Source organism: Raphanus sativus, chromosome 4 (assembly GCF_000801105.2).
Source record: "Raphanus sativus cultivar WK10039 chromosome 4, ASM80110v3, whole genome shotgun sequence".
In the NCBI taxonomy this organism is placed as follows: Eukaryota; Viridiplantae; Streptophyta; class Magnoliopsida; order Brassicales; family Brassicaceae; genus Raphanus; species Raphanus sativus.
The window spans coordinates 48767882-48781348 of NC_079514.1; the positions used below are offsets into that span (position 1 = coordinate 48767882).

Genomic DNA, 13467 nt, shown 5'->3' on the forward strand with positions numbered 1-13467 from the left:
TGCCTGCCGAAGTCATAATTGTATGATACGGAAAATACTCTTATAAATTAATAATGTTTGAAATATACTGTTTTACTAATTTATAGAATTATTAATTTAGAAAACCTTTTAAGATTTACTGTATATATATTAATTAAATTATAGAAAATCAATTTTATTATATTATTTGGTGTATATAAAATATGCTTCATAGAATTTATATGTTGTTTTAGATATAATTTTACTAACTATTATCAAAATACTATAGAAACTCTATAAATTAACATTCTATAAATTAATAAAAACGATATATTAATAAATTTTGTGAGTCACTCAAGTCAATTCATACTTGTGAATAGTCTTTTAGAGCAACTTTGATAATCTTTGGTCCCTTACCGACTCGAGCAAAATAACTAATGTGACATTAAGCATAACATGTTTGTATCTTTTGCTATAAAGATTCATGAAGATGGATTAATACATAAACGTTCGGATTCAATTCAATTGCAAACGTACCTTCTCGAGTGCTAGAGTAGGTGCATCTTTCTTGGAGATTAGTTAATGATTTTTTCATGGAGCTCCAATATTATTTGGTAACAGTTTACCACAAGATATTTCCCATATATCAATGATCAAAGCAAAACGCAAACTTTATAAATACGTCATTCGTTTTCTCCGTATCAGATCACTGGCTCCTCTTGTAGATGTAGTCGGCCAAAACATTGAACTACTGAATATCTAATTTGTTATACAGAGAAACAAAATATTAAACCAGATTACCTCTTTAAAAAACCGTTGAATGTCATAGATGGATGCTCGGTTTAGCATCTTCACTGCTACTTGTTTTCTTCTTAGAACTCCATGATAAATCACACCAAACCCTCCTTTGCCATGCACTTTATTGGAGTTATTAGTAATTTTTTTTATAGTTTGTTGGTAATTTTCTTAAGCTGCGAATAGCTGTACTGATTCTCTGGCAAGGGAGGAGTCGAACCTGCATAGAAAATTTCGGTAACAAAATGGATATAATTTGAAAATTTCCTGACTGTTTAGACGTTGGGAATTTGACATACAGCAAATGAACTTTTAGAAATGAGATGACTCAGACCTGTCATTGTCTACACTGCCAACTGGTTTGTCTGTTTCTTAGAAACACAATGACCATTAAATACAATAGAGCAGAGGAACTTTTCAATGACAACTTCAAAGAAAAGTCATCTTTTCTTATGAATATCAACTTACCCATCCCCACGTTAGATATGACAATTGCAGAAACTATAATTTTCATCTATAGGATCTTGTAAATCTATAATATAATGAGACAATGGCAACCTCCTCTTAGGGTGTCCTTTTGTTGCGGTTACAAAGTATAAATCAACTTGATTTTCTTTAAACAACTTGTATCTACTTTAATGAACAGGTAAACGGTTGTTAAGTAGACATACAAACACTTTGGTTTGGTTCACTAAACAAAGCTCAATCATTCACACAACCTTTCTCCTTAGCAAACACATGAGACTTTCTGACATTAAAAACACTACAGAGAAGAATTCATAAGTATATATTTCCCAATCAGAAACCTGACACAGTTCTCTTTTCTATTTCTCCAAAATTGTCAGGCTTGTGGGTTCCATTTCTTGAGGCCAAGAGAATGCATCGATAACTCAGACCTTTGGAGGAAAGTTTCAGATCATAGAGATTGGTCTATGGGATTGTGTGCTTCGATGACAACGTGTCGGATTCCAGGGAGAAGCTCTTTGATCTATTTCTCTAACCGGTCAACTCTGCTTCCTAAAGCCGTTACAGCCTCCACACCTGCAAAAATGAATGAGTACCAGAGCCACCGATTGACACAGGGAATATGCAACAATTTGGAAAGCATCTGATGGGTTTCTCCACAACGGCATCGTAAACCTTCACATCATCCATAGACAATTGATCTCTACGGAATCAGAACCTCTCTTAGACCTCCATAGATGCAATGGAAAGGTTACAAATCGTATAGCCAAAGAAGGAAAGTAAGAAACTTACCCGGAGTAAATCGATGGAACCGTCTCGGTCGCCTCATAAAGATGGACGGTGGCGCGAGCAGCATGAATGAATCCATGTATCACCGAATTCTGTGTTCAAAGTTAGAAAAGTTAAATCATCGGCCTTTAAAAAAACTGATCGAATATAAGATGCTTTTGGACAGAAAACCTTTTCTTCATTGTTAGTTCAAAGACTTAAACGATCGTAAAAAGTGGAGAAGAAAAGTTCGAGGCAAATAAGAGATTACCTCAGAGAACACTACATATGGAGACTTCAGAAGGCGTTACAGAGGAGGAAGTGTTTCGTCCTCATAAAGATCGCAGCAACAAAGATGAGCGCCGGAAGAGGAATCGCCGCAGAAGTAGGTTCTCAATGATGACGGCTGATGTCCTAACTATATGCAAACAACAAAAGCGAAGCCCATTGATAGCAAATACGAAGTCCGGGAACCTTTGTTAAACAAAGCCCATTGGTTTTGTTAAAAAAAAACGAAGCTGGGGCCTACAAACGTGATGACGTGTCAACTCAGGAGAGACTCAACTGTCTCATTATATTATAGATTTATGAATATATTTATGCATATATATTAATAAAACTATATAATATATTTAAAAACCCGAATCCGAATCCGGATATCTGAATCTAAAAATTATAATATCCAAATCGGTTTTGACAGATCTGAAATTTTACTATTCAAATTCGGATCCAGACATTCTAGATATTTTATTTTCAGAGCGGATCCAAAACTGATTTCGAATCAGATCTGCATACTAGATAATAAGTCTTAGGCCTATTTTCAAAGTAAATACAAATACAACAACATCAGTTTTATAATAGAGACAATTAGCTGAATATACATAATTGAAACCAATATTAGCAAAGTACCCCAATATGCTTAAAACCCCGTATGAGTGTAGCAATTTTGTCATGATTTTCCTATATTACCCTTTACTTGACACTATGTTGCTAGTTGCTGCATAGGTGCTATAACTATATTAGGTGACTGTAGTTCTCTGCTTCATTATTATCGGTAAGTGATTCTAAACCACAAAAATATATTTCTTTAATAGTTTATTCTTCATCTTCTTTGTCACATTATCTCTCTCATCTTCTTTCTTTCACAGATGTCGATGATTACCATTTTCTTTTTCTTTCTTATACAGCTTTTATGTGTTTTAGAATTTTTCTCAAATAATAATTTTTACTCTGCTGTTTTTCCACAAGATTTAATGATGAATCTTAGTAGGTTAAAGAGTAAATAATTCGATTTCATCACGCTCCATCTATTCTCGCAATGGAGATTTGCTACTAAGGTTGAAGAGGAAAGGAAGATCATTTACATTTTGAGATTTCAACAAATTTAATCTTAAGATTCTCGTACATCTCGTGAACCAACATATTCAACAAACAAGAAAATTACCTGTTATAATATCTTGGATGTGTAACGTAATATGTTAGCTGCTATATTATAAACTATGTTTACACTATTCATACTTATCAGTTATCACATAATCATAGATGTTAATTAGAATGTTAACGATTTCAATTAGTATGTATTTGTGTTAATGACAAACATGTCACTCGTCTTTAATGAAAGTTAAGTGTCGGCAGTTTCATCTAATGGGTATATGATAAATGATAAATGTAATTCCGTCATCATGACATTAGTGGCTAACAATTGTCTTAATTGTTAATTAAAACATTAATAGTTAAGTATTTGTATACAAAACTATACAAAACATGTAATTCTTAGTGTACTAGTAGATATATTGTTAACTGTTAAGTATTTGTATTACCCGGTAAAAGTATTGTTAAATGTGTAACTTTGGTATAATCGTTAATCTGTGTGTTAAAAGTACATGAATTTATTATTTTAGACAAACCTGAATTGTATTCTCTATAACATAAATAAAAGTGAATAACTAAGAAAATGTCGCTAACATAAATATTGTGTTAACCACTACTGTCAGGGACTAGCTAAAGCGAAATGATGTGTCTGATATTGCTCTTCATCACTATGATATGCGGCATAGCTTACACTTCCCTCTCATGTTTATCTTTTTGCCGACCACCGTACTGGTCCTGTGAGCATAGAAAACTGACAAATGGATAGTGACTGAGAATTAAGTTACTGATCAAGGAGAAAGTGTGAATCATCATCGTTGAGAATCAAATATTTGAACTAACCTTGTAAGTTGTAACGGCACCGTCCATTTCATATTCTTTTTACATGCATCCAATTTTAAAGTCGCTAACCAAACATGTAGTCAACTAACATCTAGTATCTAACCAAACATTTATTAGTTAACTGCAATCTATTTTGGAGAAGCTAGCAATCAACACATCGAACTAACAACAATTGCTTTACAACATATTTACAGTCGAATTCATGAACACTTTTATGCATTAAACGTTATCATGAGATGTAGCGGTCACTAGTAGGCCTAGGCTTCTATCGATGCACTCAGTGATATAATCCATCAGATAGAGTAACACCTCAGATAATTAATAACACTAAGCCACAAGTAAATATCAAAGAGCTAATATAAATCTTAGCAAGTACTTGTTCTGATAGTAACCAGGAAATTCTTAGCAGTTCCGTGTTGAAATATCGGCTACTAAACTTAGTTCAAAACTTCTACAGCGTAAAGCTTAACAGTTACGTGTTGAAATAGCATCTACTATATGCTCTTAGCAGTTACTATATGCTATATGATCTTAGCAGTTGCGTTTTGAAGTTCCAATTACTAAGACTAATATAGCAGTTACGTGTTGAAATAACATCTACTATATGCCCTTAGCAGTTACTATATGCTATATGCTCTTAGCAGTAACGTTATGATTAAAGCTTACCACTACCAAATAGCGTCGTAATTATTTTCTCATATACTAACCTTCGTTTCCTCATCTAGCGCTTGCCGTGTGTTGGGTTTACACAGTATCTAACGACCGCAGTGAAAAAAAGGCAGTGGGTGGGGTTGATTCAGAAACATCTTGCTCTTCTTCTTTCTCTGCTTGTGAATCACTGCAAGCAGACTCTGGCTCGGTGTCCGATTCAATGACTATGACGGGTTCCCAGTTATTCAGGAACATCTTGCTCTTCTTCTTTCTCTGCTTCTATGTCGCCTTTACACCCCAGTTGTTGCTTCTCTTTAGTAGAGAAAACTAAGATGAATAAATTGAATATCGGGAGTTTGATCAAAAAAATTGAGTTTCGGAGTTTACGGAGAAGAATGCATGAAAGGTTGTGACTTTGAACTGCCAATAAATGTAAATGTAATTTCTGCTTATTCGTTTACCACTGTATCATTATGAGTCCAGCACATGGCGTGTAGATAGGGTCTTAGGTTGTAGGCTCTGACAGAAAATTGACAAGTACAAGATATGGGAGTTGAGATCGTATAGGGGTGTTTCTGTATTTAAAAAATTCTAACAGTGTCGGGGGTATTCTGCAAATTTCTCCAATTCTCATGTATATGGCGCCTAAATTCTCTTTATAATAACTCTATAATTGTTATTATTTAATCAAGTTAATTTTTTTTATCATCGATTTGTACAGACTCATGAAGACTCTATAAACCAAACCGATAACTCTATATCCATATGTACGACAAATGAGTTTGTTTCCTAACACATCGTGCTAGACTATCAAGTTAAAAATACATTCCCATTTTTTGATGATATTTTCATTTGATCAATAATGAACCAAAAATTAATTAAATGAAACTTTGAATAAATAAAAAATGGACATGTCAATAATTAATAAAATTGCAATTAGTTGGTATAAAATTGATTTAGGATAAATAAGTTGGGAAACCAATTGATATAGGGAAAAATCGACTCCAATTTGATTCTAACTTTTATAGTTTCAATTAATTTGAATAAATTTTATTGATAATTTTTCAGAAAAGATATAAGATAATTCAAGGATTTCATAGATAAAATATCAGTTAGTTAACTAGTTTAAAATATTTTATATAAAAATATTTGGTTACTTTGAAACTATTCAGATAATTTGGTTTCTTAATAATTTGTTTTATAAATTTATTGTTAGAATATTTTGTTACTTCGAAACTAAATATAAGGTATATAAATTCTTAATTTAAGTATTTTAGATTCAGTTTCGTTTCAGTTTGTTTTTCAATTTCAAAGATATAAAATTTGTATAGGTACTTATAGAATTTGGTTTGATTTCGGTTCCAATTTTTCGGTCTGGTTCTTTAGTTATGGGTAGATTTCATGCCTACTGCAGACAGAAGTACCTAAAGAGTTCCGACTTTTGTCTGCGGCAAAACCAAACAAACAAGTTCCAACGCATCCATTCGCGACTCTGGAAGATTTTGGCTCGTTTAGAGGTGCAAGCTTATGCTATTTTTCGTGCTCCTAGACTCTGGTCCTGACGCTGATTCGCTAAGCTTGGATTGACAATCATGGAAGCGAAGAATGTGACAGATGAGACATGGAGGAGGAGAGAGAGAGAGAGAGAGAGAGAGAGAGAGAGATTGTAACAAGCGTGATGAGGATAGTGAGCAAGAGATTGACCTCAGAAGGATCTAATATCTCTCCTTCTCGGAGCTATAGCTAGGATCTGTCCCAAGCTAAAAGTTATATCTATCTACTGGAACGTTAGGTAATATTATGTCACGCTTCTTGATTTGTACCTCATCAGAGCTACTAATTCTAGGATTACTTTTCACAAGGTGGCTGATGATCGCATTAGACATCTAGTGAAGAATTGCAGAAACATCATTGATCTGAACCTAAGTGGCTGCAGGGTATCTTGATTCTATTTCCTCAGGTACTAAATCCATTTCTCGAACTTTTTGCTTCGCTTTCTTTATAATTCATTTTGTTGAGAGACCATTCAATGTAAACAAAAACAAAAACTGCAGCTTGTTTGGGATAGTTGGAGTAAATAAATGTCTGGAGACTCTCTCCAAAACCTGCTCTGCTACACTCACTCACCACTCTTGATGTCTGCATCGGTGTTAAGGTGTGTAGTGTGTACTATGGAGATTTTCAATTTTTTTCAATTACGTTTTGTGGAGACTTCATGTTTAACTTCATGATTAGTTGTTATACAGAGGCGAAGCCGTGAAGAACTGCTTCAGATGTTCCCTCGTCTGACATGCTTCAAAGTATACAGCTAATTTGCTCTTAACTCCAGGACTATCAACAATGGTTAGCCCCATACCAAATTCAAGTGGCTCCATACAATGATTTTATTCAGTTATATTACATACAATCACATAATAGTATAATCAGATGCTAAGTGTTTGTGACATGTTTTATTAACAAGCCATGGTACATCCAACAACTGAATACGAATCACATAGCGGTTTTGGTTGTATTTATTAACTTGCATAAAAAGATCATATCAAGTACCATATTGAGAAAGCTCCAGCCATCACTAGACCATATTGCTTCTTGTCTCTTCCTTTTACGCTTGAACCTGTGGATACAGCTGCAATATTTTTTGTTTGTTTGTTATCTTTTCTTTGTTTTCTCAAGTAGAAATAAAATTGTAAAAGGAGTAGTATTAGTAGCAGGTTAGTAGTACCTTTAGGTGCAACATTCTGAGAGGAGGATTCAGTGAACTGCTTAAAAATCTTAGCGGCTACTGAATCTGGAGGCAAATGTAGAAGATCTTCTTGCAAAAATAAAATAATGAGAAAGATCCAATATTGTGAAGATGTAAAGCTGTTAAATCATCTTCTATATATTTCTACAAAAAATAAAAATTGTAGATGAGTTTTTTTGGTATGAGATTTCTCACCTGGGCATTGTGAAATATTTGCAGGGACATGACAAGTGGAAGGGAGGCTCATTGCACGGTTGGCATCAACTTTGAATCCTAAACCAGGATCATCCCTGTCTTTGACAAGAGTGCAGAGACATCTCTTGGTCTGCCCTTTGTCTAGTTTTTCTTTCAGTGTTGTGCAACATGTTGAGTCTGGAGCTTTAGCTTTGTTAGTGACAAAAGGAAGACAAGAGTAGAGATCAGACATGGAATCCTGACACCCTTTTATGTCCTGATTCAAATCTGATCTCACACCAAGAAACATTATTGATACTGTTATGCATAGAGCCAGCATTTGTTGATTTTGATTGTAAGCCATGACATCTAACCACCAGTTTATGCAACAATAAACTCTATATGCCTTTTTATAAACTTATCTACAGGCTTCTTTCTTGTTCACATAGGAGTCTTAACTCTGCAAGAAACTGATTTAAAATGTTTAAATAATGTACTAGTTGACATGTCTCATGTCTGAATTGAAATTTTGAGTTTTGAACCTTTTGCTGTTACTGGAGGGCTACATAAATATATGAAAGTTGTTCACAGTCCGTTTTCACAATCTCTGCAAGTTATCCACAAGGAAAGAGTGGATATAATCTACTTTTATTTTTGTAAAACTAAGAAATTTCATCCAAACAACTCTAAAATCATTTGAATACTTTAAAACCTCACAACTTAGAATATTTTTAATAACATCAGACTTTAGATTTTGTGCTGAGCTCTTATTTTGGTTGATGACATGTCCTGGCTGGTCTTCTCCCTATACCTCCTCCTGTATATATGGGTGTATGATAAACTAGTGTATCCGTCAAATGAAAAAACTGCAGTTCAGCTCCATTTTGTGATAGTAAGTACAGTGCTCTTGCTTATCTGTTCTTTATTTGCTGTTAATACAGATTAAAGAGGAGTTGACATTCTTGTTGCCGCTCCTGGGAGGTTAAATGATTTGCTCAAGAGAGGTAGAGTCATTACAGTTATGTACCTTCACTGTGAAAGAAAAAAAAAACTCCTAATCTACCATTGTTTTAACGGATCCTGTCCTCTTTCAAAGAATGTTTAGGTTAAGATCTAAAACCATACTTTTATTAAAAATAGAAAGGATACATAAAAGCAACAGGAGTATCTCTAAAACTGATCAAAATGAGAAAAACAAAAGGTATATAGACAAAAGCAACACAAGAGGAGGTCATCATTAAAGAATGACCCAACTTTCAGAAAAATGATCTGACTTAGTATTCAGAACCACTTCCGACCTCTGTGTCCTCTCTATGACATATCTTTGGTAAAGGTTTTGTCTAAAGAGTTCTTGCCATAACCTGAATTTAAAAAAGAAAAAAACGGAAACAAACAAACAAAAACCTATCTGTAAGCCAATTTGAGATGGATAAAGATTAGCGTCTGGTTCTCGGCATGCATCGAAACTCAGCCAAGAGTGCAATATGATTTGAAGACCATTCAGGTGAAGGAAGAGCTGTATCCTTTCTCAATCCATCTTCATCCAGCAACTCCAATAAAGATTCCACCATTAATGTATCCGCTGAAAACCAAAAACAAAAACAAAACCTTCCCCGCTTAGTTAACTTGTTTATTCTCTGGTGTAGTTTGAGCAAGGAGAGGTGGTGAAACCTGTATAAAATATATAGTCATGAGTGCCAATGAACTCCCTTGTACAATTGGTAAACAAAGGCTCGTTTGTATTAAGATCCATTCTCCTTCTGTGTTGGTCCAATCCAAGTCCCATTACTGGTCTCACAAACGATGAGTAAGCGCTCACCTGAAAAACAAAACTCACTCTCATCAAAGTTCAGGGAATCAAAAAAGGGTAGTAAACCGAAGAAAAGAAGATAAATGTTTACCAAAGGTAACTGATGAGTCAGTTTGGTATGAGGACGCAGGATTCCAAGTGGATCAACCAATAGATCTGGATGCAGTGGATCAACCTTTCCCCTGACAAGAAGTGTATGAGGAGCACTGCAAAATCAAAATTTCAGAGCTTTAGCTTTTTTTTTTCTACACCAAAAAAAAAAGAGTATTGAATTTGATATTATACCTTCCGGGAAGTGTATTGAAGTCTCCACAAACAAGCATAGGAATGTCAGCACTAGCAGCTATTTTCTCTAGCCCTTTTAATAAAGTATGAACCTAAAAAACTCAAAATACATACAGTTAGGTGGATACTAATTCTGAAACTTAAGATAGAGAGGGAGAGAGATGTACATACCTGCCAGAGCTTCACGTCCTTCAGCTCTTGTTGAACATTAACATGTGTGTTTGCCTACACTCCAAACAAGTTAACAAAAAAAATCTTCTCAACAAAACAAATGAATGTGATGTAAAAGAAAGGGAAACTCTTACCACACAGATAAGCTGGCGCTTCCCTGAAGGATCAGTAGGTTGATTACCAAACTTCGATTCAAGAACAACTATTAACGCAATGTTATCCTACAACATTAACAATCACCAGAATCAGTCATTGTACAATACAAACTAACTCTCTAAATAATCAGCTACAGCATGCAAAAAAAAAAAGTACCTTCACAAGTCGGTTTAAAGCAGTTCTCTTCTGCGTATGAGGGATTATAGCCTCAGTCAAAGACTGAGCAGCCTTATTGAATTCAACCTAGATTATTAACAGTCTCTTGAATTAGTAGATGAGGATATAAATAGATAAGCATATAGCACAACGGATACAAACATCATATTTCTTGACATGTGAAAATCTATCCCGTCTGAAAAATGTTGCACATCCATCAATTGCACTTGTGCTTCCGCTGAGAACCTAGCAACGTGTGTAAGTAACGGTTAAGAGACTTTTTTCAACGTAAAAAACACTAAAGAAAGGAGCGGGTGAACTCATCAATTACACACAACCTCATTAGTCTTCCTCTTGTAGAGAGCTTGATACCCATGTTTATCCAACTCCGGTGCGAAAATCTCATGGAAATGATCACTTTGTACCTGCCATATAAAGGAATAAAAATGAACATTTTTTTTGTTTATGACACTTCTTTAAGTAGTGTCCACACAATAAAAACACAGTGTTCTAAATATCGGTCTAGACCGCGCCTAAACATCCACTTAATAGGCAAATCAGACCTAAACTAAACAATTTTTTAATCAATAATAATCTCATAAAATGCCTAAATACCGCCTAGCGATTTCTTGAACATTGATAAAATCGATTTAGACACCCGCATAATCAATAATTCCATATAAAACATCTAACTACCACCTAGCGATTTCTTGAACATTGATAAAATCGGTTTAGACACCCGCATAATCAATAATTCCATATAAAACATCTAACTACCACCTAGCGATTTCTTGAACATTGATAGAATCGGTTTAGGCACCCGCATAATCAATAATTCCATATAAAACGTCTAACTACCGCCTAGCGATATCTTGATAAGAACATACCTCTTGTAGGCAAACTACATCAGCACGATAACCAACAATCTCCCTCAACAGATTCTGTCTTCTGTACGGCCAAGAAAGAGCCCAAGGAGGACAGTAACTGTAAAGGTCGCTACTTGCGGAAGTATCAGACAAAATATTATAAGAAAGCATAGTGAACGATCCTGCAGACTGAATCCGACCATCTTGATCCATGTGACTCATCACATCAGCTCCGTTAACAGGGATAAGCCTACGTGGACTCGGAGAAGGCGCAGGGATCACACGTGAAGTCAAAATGGTACTAGGATGTCCCACAGACTGTTTAGTCTCCGCGTTAGCCACCACACACTCGAACTTCAACACGTAGCCAATGTCGTCAGCGGTCGGGGTGTACGTTTTGCAGCCCCCGACCTCGATAAGCGTCTCTCCTCCGTTGTTCTTCTGAGCGATGCTCGAAGGATAAAACGGCGTGGGGCCGTTATTGGCGAGGGTGAGATTCGACATTGAGCCGGATAAGGTGCTGGCGAGAGCACCGGAGCCTGTGCTGTTGAAACGGGATAACTCGTCTTCCTCGTTTCCGTTCTCTGCGGCTGCTCGCTCGTGCAGAGTCTTGTGGTGCTGCCACGCGTCTGTGAAGCATTTGGGTGAGCAGTGGTAGCTTTTTGCAACGAGGGCTCTACGCTTTGAGCAGAATACGCATTGTAAGGTGGCTTGTTCCGTTGGATGCACACTGCAAATGGTTACTTTCTTATCGCTCTGTACACGATACCTACAAACATTAAAAGAAAAATCAAAAGCATGAAACTTTATTACAAGAACAGAAGTAAAACCACAGTTCCTGTCTCTTTTTTCACATTCCACAAACCAACTAGCAATTCTATTAACGACCCTAATCAGAAATCTCTGAAATTTAGACCAAAGTTTCAAACTTTGAGTAAGAATGGAACTTTAAGACTTTAATACAAGAACATAAGTAAAACCATAGTTGCTGTCTCTTTCTTACAATCCCGAAACCAATTAGCAATTCTATTAACGACCCAAGTCAGCAATCTCCGAACTTTAGACCAAAGTCTCAAACTTTTTGAGTAAACTCTAAACTTTAGATCAAAGTTTCATACTTTGAGTAAACCCTACAAACAAATTAGACAAAACCCACAATCCACGACCGAGAAAGTTTTAAACTTTTTGAGTAAATCTCTGAACTTTGGATCGAAGTTTGAGCAAAACCTAATCAATCACACAAAACCCACAAGCCACGACCGAGAAAGTTTCGAACTTTACCATCTGTATCTCAAGAAGTAGCCTTCGAGAGGAGCAGATTCAGGGACATCGTCAGTGGCGGCGGTCTTATCAGGGCGGCGAACAAGCACGTAAGGAGTCAATTCACAGCCAACGATGGGAATCTCGGAAGGGAGATGCACTCGGATCACGCTTAGCATTGCTTTTGCGTCACACCTGGTGATTGTTTGAAGCAGAGAATCGAAAGAAGAGGTTGATGATGATGTTGACGACGAAGAAAGGGAGATGAAATAGAGTAGAGGGTAGGCTGATCCACCATTTACTTTCACCCTAAAAACCCGTCACGACCAAACTCTCCGAAACCCTAGATACAGTTTTTTTGTCTCCTCTTAGAACTTGGATCTTTGAGGGAAAAACAATCTGGGATAGAGCAAATCTTTAATTGTAGAATTGAGATGTGGATGGGTCTTTGAGAAATGTTCGAGGATCGATTCTTACGCTGATAAAAAAAAATCAACGAAGGATTTCGTTTTTATTTTTGTTAAGAGTGGGGATCAATCGTGAAGCTATAAACTATTAGCTTTAGCCTTCAGACCAAACAAAAACAATCATTTAATTGATTTAGTTATTACAAAAGTTTAGAAATTTCAAAACAATTTGTTTTGGGGCTAGAAGATTGAAAGCAAACCAGTTTCTTAATTTTGTTCTTGGGGAAAATAAATTAATTTAAGGAAAAATAATCTACAGCTAAATCATTAAAAACTAAGATCAGCTCTAATGATTAGTTTTATTTTTTTTTTCCAAAATTTGATTTTTTTTTCAAGATGAAGATCAATATTTATCGCTGGTTTTCTTCATTTTCTTTTAATAAGAAAAGAATATTTTAAATATATTCTATCACTATTTATGATTAATTATTAATGATGATTTATAATTTTTCAAATTTACTAATTTTATCCAATTATTTTATTTTAAAAAAAATCTGACACAACTACTAGTTATTATAAGTTAAATATTAA

At 35.3% G+C, this 13467-nt stretch overlaps 3 protein-coding genes and 2 long non-coding RNA genes across 7 annotated transcripts in view; 1 reads left to right on the forward strand and 4 right to left on the reverse strand.

Moving 5' to 3' along the window:
* The window catches only part of LOC108855378 (auxilin-related protein 2), a 30267-nt gene that overhangs the window by 1754 nt on the left and 15046 nt on the right, over positions 1-13467 (reverse strand). The window lies entirely within an intron of this gene.
* LOC130511766 (uncharacterized) lies at positions 1363-2425 on the reverse strand. Of its 2 annotated transcripts, none has more exons than XR_008945270.1 (3): positions 2258-2425; positions 2011-2099; positions 1363-1921 (listed from the first exon to the last, which is right to left on the reverse strand). It is a non-coding gene; the product is annotated as an uncharacterized LOC130511766 (long non-coding RNA). The 2 variants fall into 2 exon arrangements; XR_008945271.1 differs by having other exon boundaries at positions 1363-1893; positions 2258-2424.
* LOC130511767 (uncharacterized) lies at positions 6269-7950 on the forward strand. 2 transcript variants are annotated; one of them, XR_008945273.1, is made up of 5 exons: positions 6269-6640; positions 6711-6808; positions 6903-7003; positions 7095-7191; positions 7811-7950. It is a non-coding gene; the product is annotated as an uncharacterized LOC130511767 (long non-coding RNA). The 2 variants fall into 2 exon arrangements; XR_008945272.1 differs by having other exon boundaries at positions 6271-6808.
* LOC130511765 (non-specific lipid transfer protein GPI-anchored 22) lies at positions 7215-8129 on the reverse strand. The gene is made up of 3 exons (XM_057009344.1): positions 7787-8129; positions 7571-7657; positions 7215-7474 (listed from the first exon to the last, which is right to left on the reverse strand). The coding sequence occupies exons 1-3, from the start codon at positions 8127-8129 to the stop codon at positions 7383-7385; spliced, it is 522 nt and encodes a 173-aa protein (XP_056865324.1). The 3' UTR covers positions 7215-7382.
* Positions 8872-13111, reverse strand: LOC130511764 (carbon catabolite repressor protein 4 homolog 2). Its single transcript, XM_057009343.1, has 11 exons — positions 12491-13111; positions 11231-11978; positions 10682-10768; positions 10506-10589; positions 10344-10430; positions 10166-10252; positions 10032-10085; positions 9861-9952; positions 9667-9781; positions 9437-9584; positions 8872-9347 (listed from the first exon to the last, which is right to left on the reverse strand). The coding sequence occupies exons 1-11, from the start codon at positions 12646-12648 to the stop codon at positions 9202-9204; spliced, it is 1806 nt and encodes a 601-aa protein (XP_056865323.1). The 5' UTR covers positions 12649-13111; the 3' UTR covers positions 8872-9201.